This window comes from Apus apus, chromosome 3 (genome assembly GCF_020740795.1).
Source record: "Apus apus isolate bApuApu2 chromosome 3, bApuApu2.pri.cur, whole genome shotgun sequence".
Lineage (NCBI taxonomy): Eukaryota > Metazoa > Chordata > Aves > Apodiformes > Apodidae > Apus > Apus apus.
The window spans coordinates 73920727-73940809 of record NC_067284.1 but is presented as its reverse complement, the minus strand read 5'-3'; the positions used below and the strand labels follow the sequence as shown (position 1 = coordinate 73940809).

Here is a 20083-nt window from a genome sequence, read left to right as displayed (position 1 = left end):
GCTCAGACAGCTCCTGGAGGCAACATCGTACAGATGCCTGTCCAGAGTGTTTTTACACAAATTTGTTACCATCAACTCTGTAAAAATTTTTATTGCAGCTTTTGACTTGTGTCAGCAGCTCTTTATTTTCCCAAGTGTTAAAATTCACCCAAAGATACTTATGTCTAGAAATGCATCTAGGAAAATGTTTATTTCCATTAACAGAGCAGCCAGCAAGTAATTCATTAACAAGACAGAACTATTAATCATAACATTTTCTAGCTCATAAATGAGGAGAAAAAAACCAATATTCTTAGTGTTGTGTGTTAAAATACAATGCTTAACAACTGTTTATTGTGACAAATACTTTCAAAGAAGCTCCTTTAGACAATTTCCCCTTTGACTGCAGTGAATCTTATATGGCAAACACCTCCAGATTGAAAAGGAAGGAGAGGTGTTTTTTTAAATAGTTGAAAAGAATTTCCAGTAACAGCAGAGACAATAACCAAAATAATACAAACTCTGGGAGTTATATGGTAAAAGAGTATTTATTGGGCCAAGAAATTACAGGCACGTTCGTAACATAATATTCAATCTGTATCACTGGGATACAGCAGAAGCCCAAGGAATACCCTGAAGTACTGAAAATCCCAGTGCCCAGTGTACTGCTGTTCTGCATGCTATTGGAACTGCACAAATGTCTAAGAATGGCAACAATTGTGCCACCTGTAAAGTGGGATGTTATAACATGAAGCAATGGCCATATGCTATAGTGCATTCCTGAGATAAAATGACATTATTTCCATAGCAAAAATGAGCACAAACTCTTTATTCCTGATGTTGATATTGGACAATTGATAAATAAGCTTTTAGCCCAACAGCTTCTTCCCTGATCGTAATGTTACTACTTCCTGACTTTTCATTTTCTTCAAACAGAGAAGAAACACTTTTCCAGACAGCTGAAGCCTCAGCAGGAATGCAGAATGATGGAGAAGCTGCACACTCAGGGGGTTGCTCTAACATCACCTGACTGTATGCTCAGCAAATACGGGCCAGGTCTGTTATGGCATAAGCAATCTTGGTCTCCAAACACTACATACAATAATTCTATCTGTCTTTTGTTCCATTCCAGCTGGGTTCCATTTCCATGAACATCAACGGGAAAAGGAATGTATTTCTACTATAGTCACTAACATGCTAGTAATTTCAGGAAGAACTCTTTCTCATCCTAGAGTTTTTGTGAAACTGGACACATGTAAGTCTTGTATGTAATTAGGGCACACCATTTTGAGATTTTTTCCTAATGTTCTGACCCAGTTTATTTAAACAGATGTTCTCTGAGAGTTCAGTTCTGTTATGTGAGAAAACAGGCTGAAATGTGCACAGGTGTGGTATATTTCTGTAATTAAACTAGATTTTTAAAAAATGGCTACAAATTTTGTCTCATGTTGCAAGACCTAAACCAATGATGTTCTTTCTCTATAAACTTTTATCTAATCTCTTTTCCCTTTCTCTTCAGTCTTGTTTAGAAAAGTCTAGATCCTTGGATTAAAAATTCTTAGGTATTTGAAGAGATGAAATAAATTGTATTGTGAATCCACTATTTTCATCTTACAGCATTAGCAATTGTTCTAACACTGGACACTACATTTTAAATTAATGAATTTTATTTTGCTATCAAAGTGTTGAAACTGGCTTCAACTGTCACCAACCCATGAAAAAGCATGTATACACTTAGGGAGCTTCAACAAAAAGATTCAGCTACTGACAGCTGGCAAATAGGGCACCCATTAAAAAGATGAGAAGACCGATAATCATATTGTTTTACTTTTGTGGGTAGTGTATAATAGCTTACTGACCTCCAAAGGGGAAAAATGCCAGTCTAATGAGACTAGAAAATCGTGATAATTTAAGTGTTTAAGTAGCTCTGAATAATGTAACAATAAGGAGTACCATGGTGTTTCAGGTAAGTGTTCTTTGCCAGGCTAGAGAACACAAGATGGAGTAGCTGATTTTCTTCTTCCCTTAGGAAAATACACCCCCAAAAACGTATCACCTGCTAGGATCAAAATGTTTCTGGATTCATTTACTCCATTACCCAAGTGAACTCTCAAGAGAATTAAGCAATAGTTTCCCTGCCTCATATAGACTAAACCTAAAAGCTTGGTAAACACTAGTTGTACCTCACAAACCATAATTTTTAATTGCTAACACACAGAGGAAAGCCATAACCCTCCACTTATGATATCATAGTCTACTGCCATGGAAATGACTGTAGTTTCATAAACACAGGTTTAAGTTGATCTCACTTTCACAGGAAAGAGGGGAATGTCACTGGAATGTGAATCGACATTGGGAATATCACACGTAGATACTATATACTGTAAAAATTCTCTCATTAGTCAGTTAAAATATGGAAGTTGGAAACAGCTTAGATGTGCAGCTGAACAGAAAAGGGGTTCTGTTCTGTTCAAACATCATGTTACTGCCTCTGAGTCTTTGAACAGAGAGAGCCCTCTGAACAAGTTGTCAGGGTTCCATTCTCTAAGTTCACTACACCAGACAGAAGTGAAATCCCTGCCCTGACAGGCTTACAGTTTAACCACAAGAACATGAACAAAATACGGCTATAAGAGTATAGTGTGGATCACAAGACAACATTGTAGCTGGAATGCTTCCTAGAATGAGTAAGTACTTTAGAAGTGGGAGGAAGAGAACTATACAGTCTCTTGAAGCACACAAAATAAGATGAAGTCAGACGTAAGTGCAGTACGATCTTGGTGTGGCAAATGCAAAGTATTTTAGTATTGGCTCCAGAAAATGTATGTATTTAACCTTCAGCTCTGAACTACTGTGTGTCAAACAACTCGAGGAATGGAAGTTGAAATTCGTGTGTAAGTTTTGTGTTGCTGCGAGCTGGGAATGTCAAGTATTGTGCGGAACCCCAAGTTGAGATGAGACAAAAAGCTAGAACCAAGAACAGGGAGCTGAGAAATGTGTAAGGTGATAATGATCTCACTGAAGTAGAACCTTTCATCTTGAAGGATTTCAAAGCTATTTACAAACTTAAACAGACCAGACACTGCAGCTGGTAGGAACAGAAGCAGACAGCTGGGAACTCATTCATGGGAAGGAGGAGGTAACAGCACTTACTGGGTGCCCTGTCTTCCAAAATGCTATTACTGGGAGAAGATAACAGGACTAAACTAGAGCTTTTCCCTGAACCTTGCCATGTAGCCATGTAAGAAAACTGCACAGAGCAAGCAGGCAGCCAGAGCTGGCAGAAAGAGAAGCAGAAAAACAGGGGCCTCTAGATAGCTGGGGAGCTGTCACTGTTAGGTTTGTAGTTTCCCTGCCTCTTATCTCAACCTCAACTCCACAGACTCTTCACACTTTCTTCAGTAAAATCTGATGTCTTTCCTATTATTTTTCCCTTTATAAGACCTTCCTTCAATTCCTCTTTACCAGTTTCCTAGTTTTTTCACAAAGTAAGACAAGTTACATAGTAAGACAAGTAGGGCTATCCTCTTGGTCACTTGGAAGCCAAAGAAAGTACTTTAGCTACAGCATTCATGTAGTACAGGCATAACTATAGTACAAGAAGAGCTATTCTTTAGCTCAAAAAATCTACTAAATACACACTATTAAAATGGAACTAGATAAACAAGTCTAAGAAACGGGAGTCATATTAGTTATTGCTGAAATGGAATTGTTTCTGGAAGGAAAGACAGTGCCTAATTACAGTACACAGTAGGTTAGGACACAAAATGAAGACACCAAATGAAAGGGCAGGGAGGTTTCAATTAAATAAAATCCAGAAAGCAACACTGTTGTTGCACTTAAATTAAAAGACATGGTGTGACCAGTTTAACATTCATATTTCCCAAGACTTTTAAAACTTCCACATTTCCATTTAGGAAGGTGGCGGGGGGGGCGGGAAGTTTTCAGGGATCAGAGCCAAAGACAAGTGTTGAGCAGGTGTTCTAGCACCACCAGTCCTCAGAGAGGACCCACAGCATCCTCTGTTGCACAAACAGTTCCTTTCAGAAAGTGCCAGCTGCGATCAATGGTGCACTGTCTCTCACTTGGAGTTCATAACGTTGGTTCCAAATGCAGCTCTTGTAATGGGTTAAAAAAAGTAATTTGTGGCCTTGCCCTAGTTATTTTGTGTTCACTTAAGAAACATTCAACCTGACATTTTCCCTTCTTTTTTCCTCTTCAATACTTTGTCATTTTTTTGTTAGATGAACTTTGTCAGAAGCTTTTCCAGTCTGGAGTATAAGACCAAATACTTTTAACATACTAAAATGTTGAACTGTCTCATCCTAAAATAAACTCATCACTCAGATTTTTTTGGGGGGTGACACCAACAAAGTCTACAGCAGTGAAAATCTTCATTTGGCATGGATGAGCTTGGATCAGACCCCCATATCAGATCAGTGTCTGGGCCACTACAGATACTCAAAAGCTATATATGAACAAACCACAGTTTTCTTAGTGAATCTCATTATTGAGGATTTCATCAACTTCCATTTTTACCCCATTTTTCTTTTTGTGCCCCCAAGATGCAGCTTTCTTCCTGCCAGACAAGAGAAGACAAAGAAGAGTTTCTCTAAACAACATGTAGGTCCTCTAAAATCATGCCGAACAACAAAAACACTGAGCCTGTGCATCCTGCATTTACTATACACCCAAACTTTATTAGGTCAGGGAAGAAGACAAGGGCATAGTACAGACTCTGAAATCAAGCCCAGATTTTTCACTATTACATAAACTAAACAATTCACGGATGACACATTCTCTCATGCCTTGATGCCTTTCTCTGGATCCAAAAGATTAATTTCCTCAACTGGACTAAGCTTGTATTCCTTCACAGTTGTGCTTTCCCATGCTGCTGGCAAGAGCAGATTGACTAGAATGAGGAGTGGCTGCTGCAGGGGAAGCATTACAGATAAAAACAAAAACACAAATGAAATGGATTTGAAGGATTCTGTAACAGTTTGCTGCTAGGAGAAGCTGCAGAACAGGAAAAAAACCCAACACATTAAAGCAAAAAACCCCCATTATAACACGGTGACTGCATTCACGAGAAATGGTGGAAACAAGAACACATGTGAAAGACCTTGAAACAAAACAAAGAAGAAAATGAAGTCGTATGTAAGACTTTCCCTGCTCACTCAAAAAAAAGAAAATTCCTTTCCATACCCCTACAGAAGAAAAAAAAAAAAAGCCTGAAATTACAGACATAGCTTTGGATCATGGACACTTCCAATGAGCCATTTACTTCAGCACTTCAGCTGACAATAACCACTGCTAGAGGCTTAAGAGGAGCCATAAGAGCTGTAGAAAATCACTGATGGAGATACATTCGCCCTTTTCCACAGGCAGAGATTGTGCTCAGTTAGTGAAGATGATTCAATGTGTCCACCACACTGGGATGCTAATTCCAGATGTGCATTTGCGACCACTGTCCAATCTAGTCTGGCAATATACTACTTTGTAGCTCAATGCCTTCTCTGCCATTTCTTTCCTACTGAATGCCTTCAGTCGGACAGCTTAGTTTTTACAAGAGGGGACTGGAAGCAGAACTTGTAGTTCTACTCCCTACAGGGAAGGAAGCAACCTGAAGGAAGGAAAGACATCCACAGATAACTAAGATTTCAAATTTTGAACATCATAAAACCCACAGTTTTCCAGTGTTTGGACTGTGGTCACACTCTCTTGAGCTAAAGTGAAAAACTGTTGCTGTTGTGGCTATCCAAAGTCTGTTTTTCCATCTTACATTTTGTGCTTTACTTCTGCTGTTTTCAATTGCCATGCCAAAGTTTCTCCTGTTTATTCTAATTGTTTTAGTGTGTCTGACTCTCATTGGTTCATATGTTTAGTCTTGTCCTGATTTAATATGAATTAAAATGCCAATGCCACGACCAGCCTACAAATATGAGTCAGAATAGAAACTATTTAAGTAATACTATGGATGGTACCCATCTGGTTTGATATCTAGATCATACAGAATAATGCTGTTTTTGTTTTCTATTGCTATTGCCTGCTATTGCCAATGACGTGTTGATTGTGTTTGTGACCACAAATATGTTTTGCTCCTGGTCCTATTAAGCCAAAAGAGTGTGGTTTACTGCATGTATGTACGTGAGGTTGTTTTGATTATACTAAATTCACTTTAGAAAACCCACATTGTGCCACTGCAGCACTGCAGGACAATGAGAAAAGAATTTCCAATGAGAACAGTGTTTTAAAAGCAAACCACTGGGCCCCTTCCCTTAAAAAAGATCTTAAGGCACAGTATCCTTCCTTCTGAATTTGACTGTTTCCCAAAATTACATCTGAATACTGTCTTTAAAGAAGGTCCCTGTTCTTTTCCTTCTCTGCCATTATGCAAGACATCACAAATTTCAAATTGCACATTTCCATTTCACACAGAGGTTACGCTTCTTTAAATCATTACTGTATTGAGTAAAAACATTATATGCCAACTTCTTTTTTAGTGGTGAATCTGGCTCCCATATGTCCAATGGTAGCTTGAAGCTTATCTTTCTGATTTTTGGTAGCTTGCCTCTTCAGATCTGGGAATGTTTACCATTTAATATCTACCATTCTGAGCTTTCCAGACAGAGGGCCATGATTATATTCTGGAGGGCAAACATGGTATTTTATCAGTTTGAATTAGAACTCAGCATTATCTAGTTCTGGCAGAGAACCAATCAACATGATTATCTTCTAGGGAAGATAGTCTTTAGTCTTGAGTGGTGAATATGCCTATTAGACATAATACCTCCAAAAATATGCCTCTAACCTCCTCTGCGTGACTCTCACTCCTAATTTATTCAGTCTCCTCCAAATAGGTGATAGACAGGCATTTAACATGATCACTGCTCTCCCAACTCTTTTACAAACTTAAACATCAACATAAATGACAAACTCACAAAAACCTGATGCTCTTTCATCCCTGCTGAAATGAACCCTAGCTTTAAACCTATAATACACAGTCCCTCTAAATCCCAGATACAAAGAAAGCCAAGAGAAACCCTCCTGGCATCAAATCTGATCCTAACCTGGCAGTTTTAACCACATTTAATAAAGCTTGCTTATCTGTCTCTGTTTCATAGCATTGCTCTCCACCTAGACACATCCCACTCTACAGTTTAGTCCTTTCCAGTAATTTTACCAGGATTTTTGTACCGTAGGATACACTTAAAACTGTGTCTACATGGGTAGTACACAGAGGTTTTTCAGGAAAATTAAACTCTTGCCAGCTAAATTTAAACACACTCTTTTTCTTATTTTATTATGTGCTTTAAATCCTGTACTAGTAACAGAAAGAATGACGCTGTCACTTCTTTTTCAGTCGATGCAAATTAGCTTATCACTAATAAAAAGCCCTTCACTGCTCCTTACATAGAGGCTAATCGTGTGAGTCAGATACATTGTCGTGATAGCGTTTGTACCACTTAAGAAACCTTCTCAGTTGACTGAAAAGTGAAATGGCTTTTCTTCAACCACTTAATCTCTGTGCAACAGCAGCTACATGGTTTACTCTCTGGTTACAGTATGGCCAAATAATATGGCTTCAAATAAATTCCTGTATTTCTATCGCATCAAATTTGCAGCCAAAAAATGAGTTTTCTTTTTTTGGTTTCTTTAAGTATCAAGAAAAATCACAAAGCTGTGGCTGGCAGCAGTGCTTAAGCTGCTAGATAATTTTTGACAATTTTTTCCCCCCACATTTTAGAGATACAGGAAAAAAAAACACCTTGAGGTTAGAGCACCATGTTTTAGATTTCAATATAACGTCGCGAGCATCTGATAGCTCATTCACACATAACGTCAAGATCAGTTCTACGAGATCTTACTCTGACTTACAAGACAACTAACTATGCTTGGAAATCTGCCAGCGTGTTCTGCAGGTTCCCTAAAGCGTGAAATCTTTCTGACATAGGTTCTGTGATTATTTCCGGGTTTTCATCATTTCTGCAATGCATGTCTATGCCTAAACTGTATTTACTCCTCAGCATATTCTTCTCATCATCTATTCTACACTTTCCTGACCCACAGGCTTTGATATAATTGTCTGCTGATTCAGATTGAGGAATTGTTTTTCCACTGCAGAATTCCCAGCAGGACAAGCTGATGCAGTCCAGATATATGTACTTTTAAATCCTATTTTAACCAAATCTACATATATAGTTTAAAAACAGATCTGTTTAAAATAGCGCAAATCAAAGACTGATTGGCAAGTTTACTGAGACTGACAAGGTCAGCTGGTTTAGGTCAGTATCTGCATCATTGCCAACTCTTGCAAATTTTGCTTGAATTCTTCCAGTATTTAGTATTCACTGTGAAATGCAGACTGCTCAAACCAAGAGCTTTCATGAACTTCTGTACTTTATTTTTTAAAAGGAATTTCCAAACCTTTACCTATGTACAAAATAAAACCAAAACAATGAGACCCAAGCAACTAAAGTCTAAAAGCAAAATGCCCAGAAAATTAATAAGAAGGAATTAAGACATTCCTTTTTTTAAAAAAAAAAAAAGTTCATAATTCAAAATGCAGCTTTGGAGGTGCTAAATTTTTGAGGGTTTCCTATTTCCACTTCTTGTCTGCTTTGGGTAGGAATAGCTTGAGAGACCTTTTCTTTCTCTCTCCTTTCAAAGTGCCACAAAAAAATGTTGTCGGCAAGTAATCAAATTATACTTTTTCATGGAGCTAACTTCAGTTTCTTTGCAATATTAAGCTTTCTTTCTCGCTTTTCTAGTGGACACAAGTGCTTTGAACTGAAAACGTGTTACAGTTGACCAGCTTTATTTACCTTCATAAAATCGTTTCGAGCTCCTCTGCTGACAAAGAGTATCAGAGTTCACAGTTTCCCATGCGGGTAACTATTAAATGCTGCTTTTCTGGCAAGGCAAAGGCCGAGCCACCTAGCACAGCTGACAACACAAACTCAAGTCTCTCTTCTCCCTAAAGTTGCAGACAGCGGATCAAAGCTCCACGAGACAACACGTTCAAACTTCTCCCCGTTCCCACAGTCTTCTTTCAAGGACTTATTGGCACGGCTGACATCACGCGGGCCCAGCCGCCCCCGCCGCCGCCTCTGCTCCTTCCCCCTGCCCCGGCCGCAGCCAACTCCTCGCCTGGCCTCTCTCTGCCCAGGGCCGAGAGCTCCTCGCCGCCGCGCTTGGCGCCGGCCCCGCTCCTCCTGCCCCGGCCTGGAGAGAGACGTGACACCCACTTTCCTTGGCACAGTGTAGGAGGGGCTGGATGTATCCAGGCCCAGCCTGCCCCTGGGAGGCGCGGGGAGCCTCTGCTCTGCCCCGGGCCCCGTGAAGCCCTGCGCTCCTTCCCCTCGGGGCCCCTCCGTCCGGTCAGGGTAGGAAACCGACCCCGCGCCGGGGCCTGCGGGAGCCCCGCCGGGTACTAACCTGACCAGGTCGGTCATACACGATCCCACAACCACCACCTCAGCGGCCATGGCGCCAGGGGACGGGGCAGCCCCAGGCCCCGCAGCCCAGCCAAGGCACCGCCCGAGCCTTGGACCTCGGACCCGGCCTCGGCGCCGGGCCCCGCCGCGGCAGCTTCGCGCGTTGCTACCGGCGACGGGCCGGGAAGGCCGCGGCCGCCTGCCCGCAGGGGCCTTCGGGCCGGAGGGGTGCCCTGGCGCACGCCTGCTGGCAGAGCGGCCCCTCGCCTCCCGCTCCCGCGGCCCCGCTCCTGCACGGCCCAGCCGCCCGCCCAGGCACTGCGCGAGCCGCCAACACCGCGCCCGGTGAAGGCCCCTCCGGCCCGGGGAGCGGCGGCGCGCACGCCGCTCGGTGAGGCGGCCGCGGGGGCGCGCACGCCGGGAGCGAGCGGACGGGCCGGGCGCGCGGCCGAGGCCGAGGGGCTGTGCTGCGGCCGGCCCAGGTACGGCGGGCCGGGCCGGGCCGGGCCGGGCCGGGGCGGGGCGGGGCGGGCGCAGCGCCCCTGCTGGCTCCGGGGAGCGGAGCGGCGCGGTGGCAGGGCGGGCGGGCGGGCTTGTGCACCGGCCTCCGCCCCCTCCGCGGCGCTTGGGTCGCGTGGGAGACCGAGAGGCGGCAGGCCCGGCCCGGGCCGGGCCGGGAGGAGCTGGCCAGGAGGCGGTGCGGGGGGGGGGCCCGGGCGCCCCGGGGTTTCGGCCGCCCTAGTTCCCGCCGGGCCGTGACCCGGCCCGTTCCCGGCCTCCGCCGCCGGGGCGGGACGGCAGGCAGCGCCCGGGCCCAGCGCCCTCGCACGGGGCGGCCCCGGCTGGTCCTGCCCGCACATGGCCTCTGGAGCCTCGCCCGGGCGGGGCCGTGAGCCGGGCCCGGCGGGAGGGAGGCCCGCCCGGTGCGGGTTCGGCCGTGCCAGGGCTGGGCGGTTTGCCTGGGGCTCCCCCGAGCAGCGGCGGGGCTGGCGGGTGGGCGAGCGCTGGGGCTCAGCGGCGGGAGGTAGAGGTGGACGTGGGTCCCCGCAGCCTGTGAGAACTGCCCTCCAAGTTACAAGCACAGAACGAGACAGCCAGCTTGAGAGGGTTGGGCGGGAAAGGTTCCTTCACACTTCGAGGCCTCCCTCCATCACAAGGTTAACCTTGCCACCCTACGGCTTCACACCTGGGGGTGTTCCCCGTGGTGGCGGAAGAGAGGAGCTCTCGTGTGGAGGCTCCTGTGCTGGAAGTGATGCCTGGGATTTTATGGTTACTGGGATGGTTATGAAACATTTGTTACATTTGCCTGAAGTTGTGATGATACAACCCTTAGTTTGTTTACTTCTTTCAGATGTTTTGTTTTGTGAGGGAAACAGTCTACTACTGAGTTTTGTTTTTGCTAATTCCCTTGAGTTTGTGTTCTCTTTCCAGTACTGCGGGAAAAATTAAGCTGGGGGGGGGGGAAGTATGACAATTGAAACTTTGAAATGGTGCTAATTATATTATAGTTTGTAAAGACCTTTGTTTACAAAATGAACCAGTGAGTTTGGTAGTGACCCTTTTAAGTGCTGGGTATCTGGCTTGTTATGTGCAAGGTGTTGAGGGTACTGAAGAAATGATGCAATATAATCAGGAAAAAAATCCTAGGAGTTATTTACATGTTTTGACAATATCTGCATATTAACAAAAAGGTTAGGAATCTTATCCTGTAGTTTATTTTGCAGTTCGTCTGTTCAGCCTTAGTCACCACATGGATCTCTTATGTCTCGCAATTCTACCCTCATAACACAGTTCCCTTAAAATGTGTCATTATCAGAACCAATTCTAATGTCCTTCCGTGTAACTTTAAGACTGCCAAAAGGATAGCTTGTTTTTCAACATGTTTTTCATGATTTGAAAAGTTCTCGACTTCATCAGTACAGCGGCCCCCACTTGGAATTTTTCTCCTTACAGCAGAGCTGGTGGATTGAGATGTGTGCCCAGGTTTAGCCACTTGTGTACAAAGTAGCATTTTAGTTTAAACTCATTTTTATTAGCTGTTCAATCTAAGCCACTGGACTTTGCATTGAAATAGGTCTAGTATGGGTTTGTGTTCTCTCACTTCCTCTGGGGAAGAATAAAGGTGAATAGGCAGTAATTCTGGGGAGAAAAGTAACAAACAGGAGGTAGCATCTTAAATTGCTGTAGGTGTGTGCTAAGAAAATTTAAGTTGTTGCCCATTGTCAATTGTGACAAATCATATATGTCAAGAGAATACATTATACGTGAGGACATGGATATTTTGTCTGCAGCTTCTTTGCTGCCATAAAAATGTAAGAACCAATCTATTAAAGATAATTACTGGTTCTAGGAAGTCTTACCTTAGTCTTTTTGTTTGCTTTAAAGTGTCTGGCCTGTGCCTTACTCGGATACATTCTGAATAGCCAGGATAAATACTTTTTCTTGAACATTGACTTGCATTTTTCACAGAAAAAAATGTGTAACTTTAATGTTGCTACCAGTTACAGGGAATTAGCACTTTATAGAATATGCATTAGTTACCAACTAATGCTTGTAAGCTGAGTATTAGAAACAATAGAAAATTGCAACTATTGTCAGGAGTTTTCACATTCTTCTTATAGAACAACTTACTAATACAGCAGCCCACAAGCAGCATTTTGTAAGGAGGTAAATGCAGTACGTATTAATGTGTTTCAATTAAATGGGTGCTTTTAAAAATATCTTCCAATGGTCTGAGTTAAAGAATCTTTTAAAGAAGCTCTTCTGCCGTGCTAGTCAATGGCATATTTGTTACCTTCAGCCATTTATGGCTTTGTTTTCTAAAACTGGAGTTCAGTTGATTTTAATCTGGAACTCTGTGCTGAAGAATGACTGAACATGTTAAGTTAGCATTTTAATAGGTTACTTACCCTTCTTTTTCCCACTTCTACCACAGTCCGTTGTTGTCCATGTTCTCTATCTAGCCTTTTTGTGGTGCAGTGAGTTAAAATGGGTTCATGCTCAGTTCCTGCGTTCCAGCTGAAAAACAGCAGGTTCTTAAAGTGTGTTTCATGGCCTAAGTGATCTAGCATTAGGTCACAATTTGCAAGCACTTCTAAAAAGGCTGTGCTTAAACTGTGTGTCTCTCAGCTTCCTGATCTGTTTTGTGAATGAAGATGCCTCTTTAAGAGTATGGTGTTACCGCTGAAAGTTTAAAAGGCATTGTGAAGTGCTGTGAATAGCTACCTATTGAAGTAATGTAAAAGCTGATTAAGGTTACTCTAGTGGTATTAGAAATTAAAAATGAGAACGTGGAGAGATAATCAAACCCTTGGACTCCTTGCAATCAGTAATGTAGGTCCCACTGATTTCAATGGAAGCAGAACAAATGTGGCTGGTCAATTATAGACTCCTAAAGGAAACGCTCACAAGAAGGGCTAGGCTGTGAAGTGTCAGAATGGCCCTCCATTTTTATTTCTTTCTTGTAGGGACAGGATATTCATTAAAGGAGCATAGGATATAAGTTTGGCATTGAATTAATGGGATTCATTGAAAGTTCCAGAGGTAGAAGAAAAATGACCTGTGCTTATTTTTTCTTTTTAAAACTGCACACTTGAGTTACTCTACTTTCCTGATCAGTTGCGTGCTTAGCTTTTTTCCTTTGATGCTTGCAGAGTGCATGTGAATTTCCATCAAATCAGTAGGATATTTAAAAATATTTTTCTCCCTTTCATCCCTGTGCAGTTCAAGACAAAAAGAAAGAGGAACATACTAAAATGTCGCCTGAAGTTGCCTTGAACAGAATTTCTCCAGCGCTCTCACCCTTCATTTCCAGTGTGGTCAGAAATGGAAAAGTAGGACTGGATGCTACTAATTGTTTACGGATTACAGACTTGAAATCTGGGTGAGTTCCTAATCTATAAAGAATGCCTGACCCCTTACAGATAAGATGTATTTTCAGGGCTGAATTTTACTAGTTTCATCTGTATTTAAGTATTTCCAGTATATCTGGAGCTGACGTACTAGTTAGATTATTTTTTGTTTTACTACTGTTCTGTGGTTGGGAGACTTAATTTGTCGTATTGTTGGCAGTAATAATCTTGTTAAAACACTTTTATCTCTGCCACTTGATACTGCTGTTTTTCAGCAGTGAGAGAGCTGTAAATGCTTTATTCTGTTGATCACTTGCCTACTGGATTTTTTCTCTAAATTAAAAACTTGAAGATATATTTGTGTGACCTTACCTGTAGCCATGAATATGCTAAACAAGAAAAAAAAATTACCTGATCCTCTATCTGTCCTCCCTCAAGATCAGTACATCAAATGGCTGTAGGACCAAGTGTTTGAAATAGTCCAAGATACTCCTTTTGTTTTTCATTGAAGAGTTCAGAATGGTTTTCAGATAGTAATACAGTTTGGGCTCCAGATGTACGATGGGACTCTGGTATGTAACCTCTGTGAATAATACACAGAGTAGGGAAATGAAATGTGAAAAGTAGAGTTTACTTCAGGCAATGTGCAGAGGGGAGATGCCCCACATGGCTGATAAAAGAATACTTAAGATGAGACGTGTCAGAAATTGCTTTATTTTTTGAGTTGGGCGTCTAACAGCATCCCCGATTCAGTTATTTGTGGGATCCTGGAGTTCAGAGCCTGAAATTACTTTAGCTTAAGGTGTCTAAATAACCACTTTTGTACAAAGTAGTGCTTTGTGTATAATTTTGAATGATAGTATAAACCAATAGATCTTGAGAACCATCATTAATCACTGTTGTTTAAAATTAAGTTCTGCTGAAAACTTTGTTTAATATCCTTCTGTAGGCTGCTTTATCATGTTTTCTTGGAGAGTTTGGGAGGTACTTGGCTGGCAGTTTAAATGCCTTTTCAGGAAGGAGGTGTGACTGAGAGGGATAGTTTGAAAGGAACCATTCTCTCCCTGTAAGGTGCTGTTGCCAGTACGATTTCCTTGGAGATCTAAGAACCTGTAACTTTGTTATTAGTGTTGTCTGGCTTGGCATTTCGGCTTGCAAGTTATGTGAGACAGTCTGAACGCATTCGCTGTTGTCATTTCACACTAGACCTTGCTTTCTCTTGAGCTATAGTCTTCTAGGAAGGCTGAGATGGGAGCTATCTTAAATTTCTCCTGTTGAATCTGAGAGAAGTGAATACAAAAAAGATAGAAAGACAACACAGTTATAGTCTGATGGTGAAATTATCAGTTTGTCAGGAGGTAGATACGGGTTTTGCTCTCTGCCCACTGAATGCTTATGTTGCCTGCCTTTAAAAGAATAGATTAAAATAGTACAAAGTGATGTTTTCTAGCTGTCTTTCTTAGAGGTGTTTTTAGTAAGTGTCTAAAGTTTTCAGCAAGTGATCTTAGTGAGAAGATTTGGATTTGCTTTGATAAATTCGAAAAGTTTTCCAAGAGTTTATTATTTTAAAAATATAAAAGCTGCCCTCAGCTGGGCCTGCCATCCAAAACCAGTGATTTAAATTGTACAGTAACTGTGTTGAACATGCAGTCTACAACACAAATACAGTCCCATATCTAGTTTAAAGGCATAGGCTCAGCTATATGCAAGTTCTACCAGTATTTAACTTTTTTTTTAGTGGAACATAGAGATGAGCCTCATTCTTTATGTTGAGGCTTTTTTATCGCTTGAGGTTATTAGGAAGTGGAGTTGGCATAATCAAGAATCTGTAGTTGAGAAGTCATTCTTAAGGTTTGGTGTTTGTTTTTTTTTACAAACTAATTTCTTAAAAGCATTATTTTCAACAGGATTTACTAGCAATTGCTTGAAATTTCTTTAAATGTTAATTTAAGTCGTGAGTTTTTAGGAAGTCTTTTTGTTGTTTGTTACAAGTAAGTAATTTTTAGCTTATTTATAATAGAAAAATTTGAATTTACACATCAGTGTGGAAATAACAAGTTTCTTGTGATTTAGTGCTTTATGATGTCACTGTACAGGTAAACAGTGTAAAATTACTTAAGAGAGCATGGGTGCATCATAGGATTATAGAGAAGTCCCTTCCATAACTCAATATCTAGTTCAGTGATCTTTAACCTTTGATATAGGAGCCTTTGGGACTCCACAGAATGTTTTTGAGATGCCTATGTCAGCTGATTAATAAGAAAATCCCCAACCCACTGTATTGCAAGTAGGTTTAAATTGTTTCCTGGAGACTGCCTGTAAAAGAAAACTTTGTAGGCCTCTGAGAGTCCAAAAATGGGTGGAAAAATGTTGGTTTACTCTCCTCCCCTATCCTCACATCACAAGATTATTCAAACCACTATATACTTTCACTTTCAGTAAGCCTCGTTAAAGACAGAAGTGACAATGCAGAGGAGATAGAAGGCAGATGCAAATGTAGGTGATATGCACATGAAAAAAACCAAACGTATAAGGATATTGATATTGGACCTATACAGGAGGAAATTGAGGAGAACAGTTGTTAGAGTAATAGGGATGAAGTTCAGGACATTATTTGCAAAACTCCCTTCAGTTTCAGTGAGGCTGAATCAGCCTTTAATCTTAAGAAGTGGAACAGGAAGGTGAGGAAGAGGAACTAGATTAAATGTTTGAGATTAAATAAAAAGTAGTACATAATCTCAGATAAATAGGACCATTTGTAAGTACTATGAGTTCAGAAACTTTGCTTTTGAATAGTGACTGTACAATTATTGACACATGAAAAGGGATATAAACATATCTATTCCATAGCCCAGCTTGAGTTTGTTACAGAACTTGCAAATACATTGAGCTTTAACCAGTGTATTTTGTGGAAGATTTTTAAGAATAAAATAGACACCATTTTCCTGTAACCCTTAAGATGTTAAAATACTTAATATAATAATCTCAGTAGCTATTAACTTTGAAAATAGAACCATCTGGAATGTTCTCGGTCAAGGGGAGGAGCTGCATGGGTGCTCCACTGTCATGTACCACACTGTTACTCTGATAGAAAATCAGGGGTTACTGTATTTACTGTGGTTTTCTCATGAACCAGTGCTTTAAAATGTATAACAAAAAAAACCCAAACAAAACAAAAAAAAAATAAACTGTAGATCCATCCATTCTAATTTCTTAGGTTTTAGAAACTGAAGCTGAGGTTAATGTTAATAGGGAATAATGGTAACATGCTGAATAGAGTAATAACCCCAAGACCTTGCCCATTCAGAGCCTTGGTTTTGGGGTTCTCAACTCAAAAGTGGAAGGAATTTTCCTTTTATTTCACCAGTGCAAGATCAAGTTCCAGATTTTTAGACTACAGTGTCAGTTTATTTTGAATTGCAAACATATTCAGTCTTATTATTTGAAAAGTCAATCCGTATGTCAGATGATTTTAGTAAAAAACTAACTTTGCACATGTTCTGACTTATTGCTGAGATTGACTACTTAGTTTTGTTGTGTTTTATAAACTGTATTAAAGAGCTGATGTTAGATGAAAGGTGTAAAATATTCTGATACATTAATTTGCTTTCCTTGCAAGTGTGGGAGGGAAGTATGTCATAGTAAGGAAATCCTATTGTTTTGCAGTCTTTGAGTATGTAAATGTTATATAATTATATGTTACAGTTCCATAATGTCTATGTGTTTACAAACTTATTAGACAGCACCAGTCTCGTCAGACACATACATTTACATCTATAAATAGGACCTTCAAGATGAAGTCCTATTTATAGGAATTATATGGCTACTGCTTATGCAGAGTGAGTAAAGTAATGTGAGTACACCTGAACTGAGCTCAGCAATATGACACGACAGGAATGAAAGAAACTTTTCAGTAGAAATAGTAATAACAAGTTAGGTTGCCAAAACTGCAGAGCTGTTATCTTCTTACTTGTAAACACTGAACAGTAAATTGTCGGTAGTGAACAAAACCAGAACCTGAATGTTAGATCATATCTGAAATATACAGCACCTTTAGTAGCATTGATCCTGGTGATAAGAAAACCCTGGCGAGCATCTATGCTGCTTTAAAAAAGGACATTATTTGATACAACAGAGTGGATCAAAGCATTTTAACTCTTTTATAGGATAGTACCTTGTTCTAGACCCAAAGAAAATACTGCTGCCAATTATGTCAATGCTATGTATTTTATCATTCAGTTAATCTCTGGTGGTACATCTTTGAAATAATGACCCATCTTAATGAGATATTAAAATCTACTTATAACCAACTGAATTGTGGCAATGACATTTTTCTTAACATTTATACATACAATTGTGGGGAAGATCTTGAATAAGGAAAAGTTGTTATTATTAGGTAGATTTAGAAATAGAGGACATTTTCCTATATAAAGGGTATTTAATTATTGTATAATGTAGAATCCAGTTATTTAAGAGGCTGCTGCTTTTCCTGTGGTGTGTTACAGTGGTGAAAACATACTTGCAGTGGTCATTGCCTTTGAGAACTTTTTTTCCTTACAGCGGTTCTTCAGGGTCTGTGCTTGAGCTTCAAATTATGCTGCAAGCCTATTCTTACTCAACTAACTTTATTTTGTTTTTTTAAATTGCTTTGATGTGTTGCACCAGGCAAAACTTCAAAATGAATCCAGTGATTTAAAGCTGCATACATTAAGCTTTATTTTTTTTAGATATCCACTCATAACAAAATTTTAAATTTCATATTTGTTTGCCTATACTATTCCATATGTATGAGGAGATTAATTGTGGAATTTTTATGTAACTGTTTTGTAGTAAACCATGTTGGTATTTTGTCTTTTGCACCTGTCTGTTTCCCTGTTGATTTCTGCCTCTTTGCTTGATACTGAGCTATGTTTACAGTTAATTAACTATGTTCCAAAGAAACATAGATGAAGAGTGGTCAAAAGAATGTAATAATATCTGTAGTAGATTGTAACATGCAAAACCACTATCAAGATGTAATAAGACATTTTATAACTTTATTGCCCTGCTTCCTAGTGAGCAGTGGTGGTTTACTTTTTTGTGTTATCGAGTAGACTACAATATGCTTTGGTATTTCCTTTTCTTTTGGGCATTTCCCTTTTTAAAGTAAATATGTATTTTACGTGAGTATTTCATGAAATAATATTGCTTTTTAATGGTGAAATACTGCAATACTCAAGCTTTTGCTTCACTTTTTGTTTTTGATTAATTTAAATTGAGAGATTCTGCTTCAATTACTTGAGGGAAGTTCACATTCCATCATTCACATTGATACCTATAGGCAGGTTTTTTAACGTGCATTTTGTTTATGTTTGAGGTTTAAATGAGTGTGACTTCTGAACACAATTACTATGAAAAGCTGTTTTAAAAAATAATTATGTTCTGAGTAAAATGTATACTTGAAAGCATGTGACAGTTTCCAGGACAGGTATGGTCTTACAAGTCCTTTACTGTTATATTGGGTAAGTCAGAAGCTATCACTTTTGCACAGAGTGGGTAGTTTCATTCCAGTTTCTGATAGTGGATATATTTCTGTGTTACAAAGCATCTCATTACTAGTAACTTAACATGCTGCAGCTCTGACGAGACAGTGAGAGAGTTGTTGCTGTGGAGCAGTACCTGGAAATTCAAACCACAGTTTTTCTGTCCTGGTTCAAAAAGACTGACTTGGTTCAAAGACTGCTCTCTCTTGCATTTGTTTCTGAATGGTGAAAAAACAAAGGCAAAATGTCTGTCTGATAAAGATGTAAATCTAGTGCATACATTTGGTAATGGTTTTGTAAATACTCTTTACAAAGTTTGGCATTTTTTTTACATCAATTTTAAACAAGGTGCTTGAAGTTGTTCAGAAAAAAAGTGTGTATTTGTCAGTTTTGAGTGCTAGGAGTAAAGCAAGGATTTTAAAAAGTAAGGTTAGTGTTAGATAATTGCCATAACTGGGGCTATGGTCTGAAAGACTACATACTTTTTTGGTAAGATTTGTTTAATATAAATACTGCATAGTATGGTATGCAGTACCACTGCATGTAGTACCATACTTTGCTGGCATTTGTAGTCTGCAACAGTGAGTGACTTCCTCTGGTCTGACCTTGAAAAAACTGAATGTAATGCCTACCAGTTTTATGCTTTAATAAAAATGTGAAACAACTATTTGATACAAATGCCAACTGTTTGTAATTTGTTTAAAGGGAGCTTCACACTGTGTAGTACTAATGTATGTGCCAAATACAGTTGGAAAGATGTACTTTGTCAAGGTATTTAATTGTATGTTTTGGTTATCTGTACCTTGGTAACTCACTGACCACTTCTTCAAAGCCAGGGCTTACGTTAATACGTTGTAGGTCTCTGTCCAGGACTTCCAGCTAATGTAATAGATGTCTGTCTAATTTCTTTGTATTGTGCATCACTGCATGAGAAAAAATTCCTAAGACTATTTCTTGTTGTACAGAAAGCTAAAAATCTAATAATTTGGTATCTGGTTCAATTTCTCCCCCTTTTCAAAACCCTTGCATCACACAGATACAGCATTTGTTTGATAGAAGCTGGACAGATGTCTTGCAAACCATAGATCTTGGATACATTATCATGTTTCACCAGAAGCTGAAAACAATTGGCTTTTAATTTTTAGTCTTCTGCTGAGTAGAGAATAATATATTCCTGAGTAACTGGTAGGTAAATTCTTCCAGCTTTATGTATGCAATTATGCCTCATGTATACTTGACTCTCTCATATGCGTATATATACATACATGGCATAACGTTAAACAGCTCATATACA

General features: G+C 40.1%; 2 protein-coding genes across 7 annotated transcripts in view; one reads left to right on the top strand and one right to left on the bottom strand.

Annotated features, from left to right (window-relative positions):
* The window catches only part of RBKS (ribokinase), a 69804-nt gene extending 60185 nt beyond the window's left edge, over nucleotides 1-9619 (bottom strand). Inside the window, exons 1-2 of one of the 4 annotated variants that reach the window (XM_051614082.1) lie at nucleotides 9418-9586; nucleotides 8805-8956 (exon numbers count right to left, since the gene is read on the bottom strand). Coding sequence is in view for 3 of the 4 variants with exons in the window: in XM_051614081.1 (XP_051470041.1) it covers nucleotides 9418-9467 (50 nt within the window). In the remaining variant the exon portion in view is untranslated. Of the gene's footprint in view, nucleotides 1-8804; nucleotides 8957-9417 lie in introns of all 4 variants that reach the window. The other 3 variants (XM_051614081.1, XM_051614080.1, XM_051614078.1) reach the window with 3 other exon arrangements.
* The window catches only part of BABAM2 (BRISC and BRCA1 A complex member 2), a 172982-nt gene continuing 162231 nt past the window's right edge, over nucleotides 9333-20083 (top strand). Inside the window, exons 1-2 of one of the 3 annotated variants that reach the window (XM_051614076.1) lie at nucleotides 9333-9425; nucleotides 13140-13299. In XM_051614076.1, the coding sequence (XP_051470036.1) occupies nucleotides 13172-13299 (128 nt within the window). In that variant the 5' untranslated portion in view covers nucleotides 9333-9425; nucleotides 13140-13171. Of the gene's footprint in view, nucleotides 9426-9811; nucleotides 9899-10880; nucleotides 12084-13139; nucleotides 13300-20083 lie in introns of those variants that run through there. The other 2 variants (XM_051614075.1, XM_051614077.1) reach the window with 2 other exon arrangements.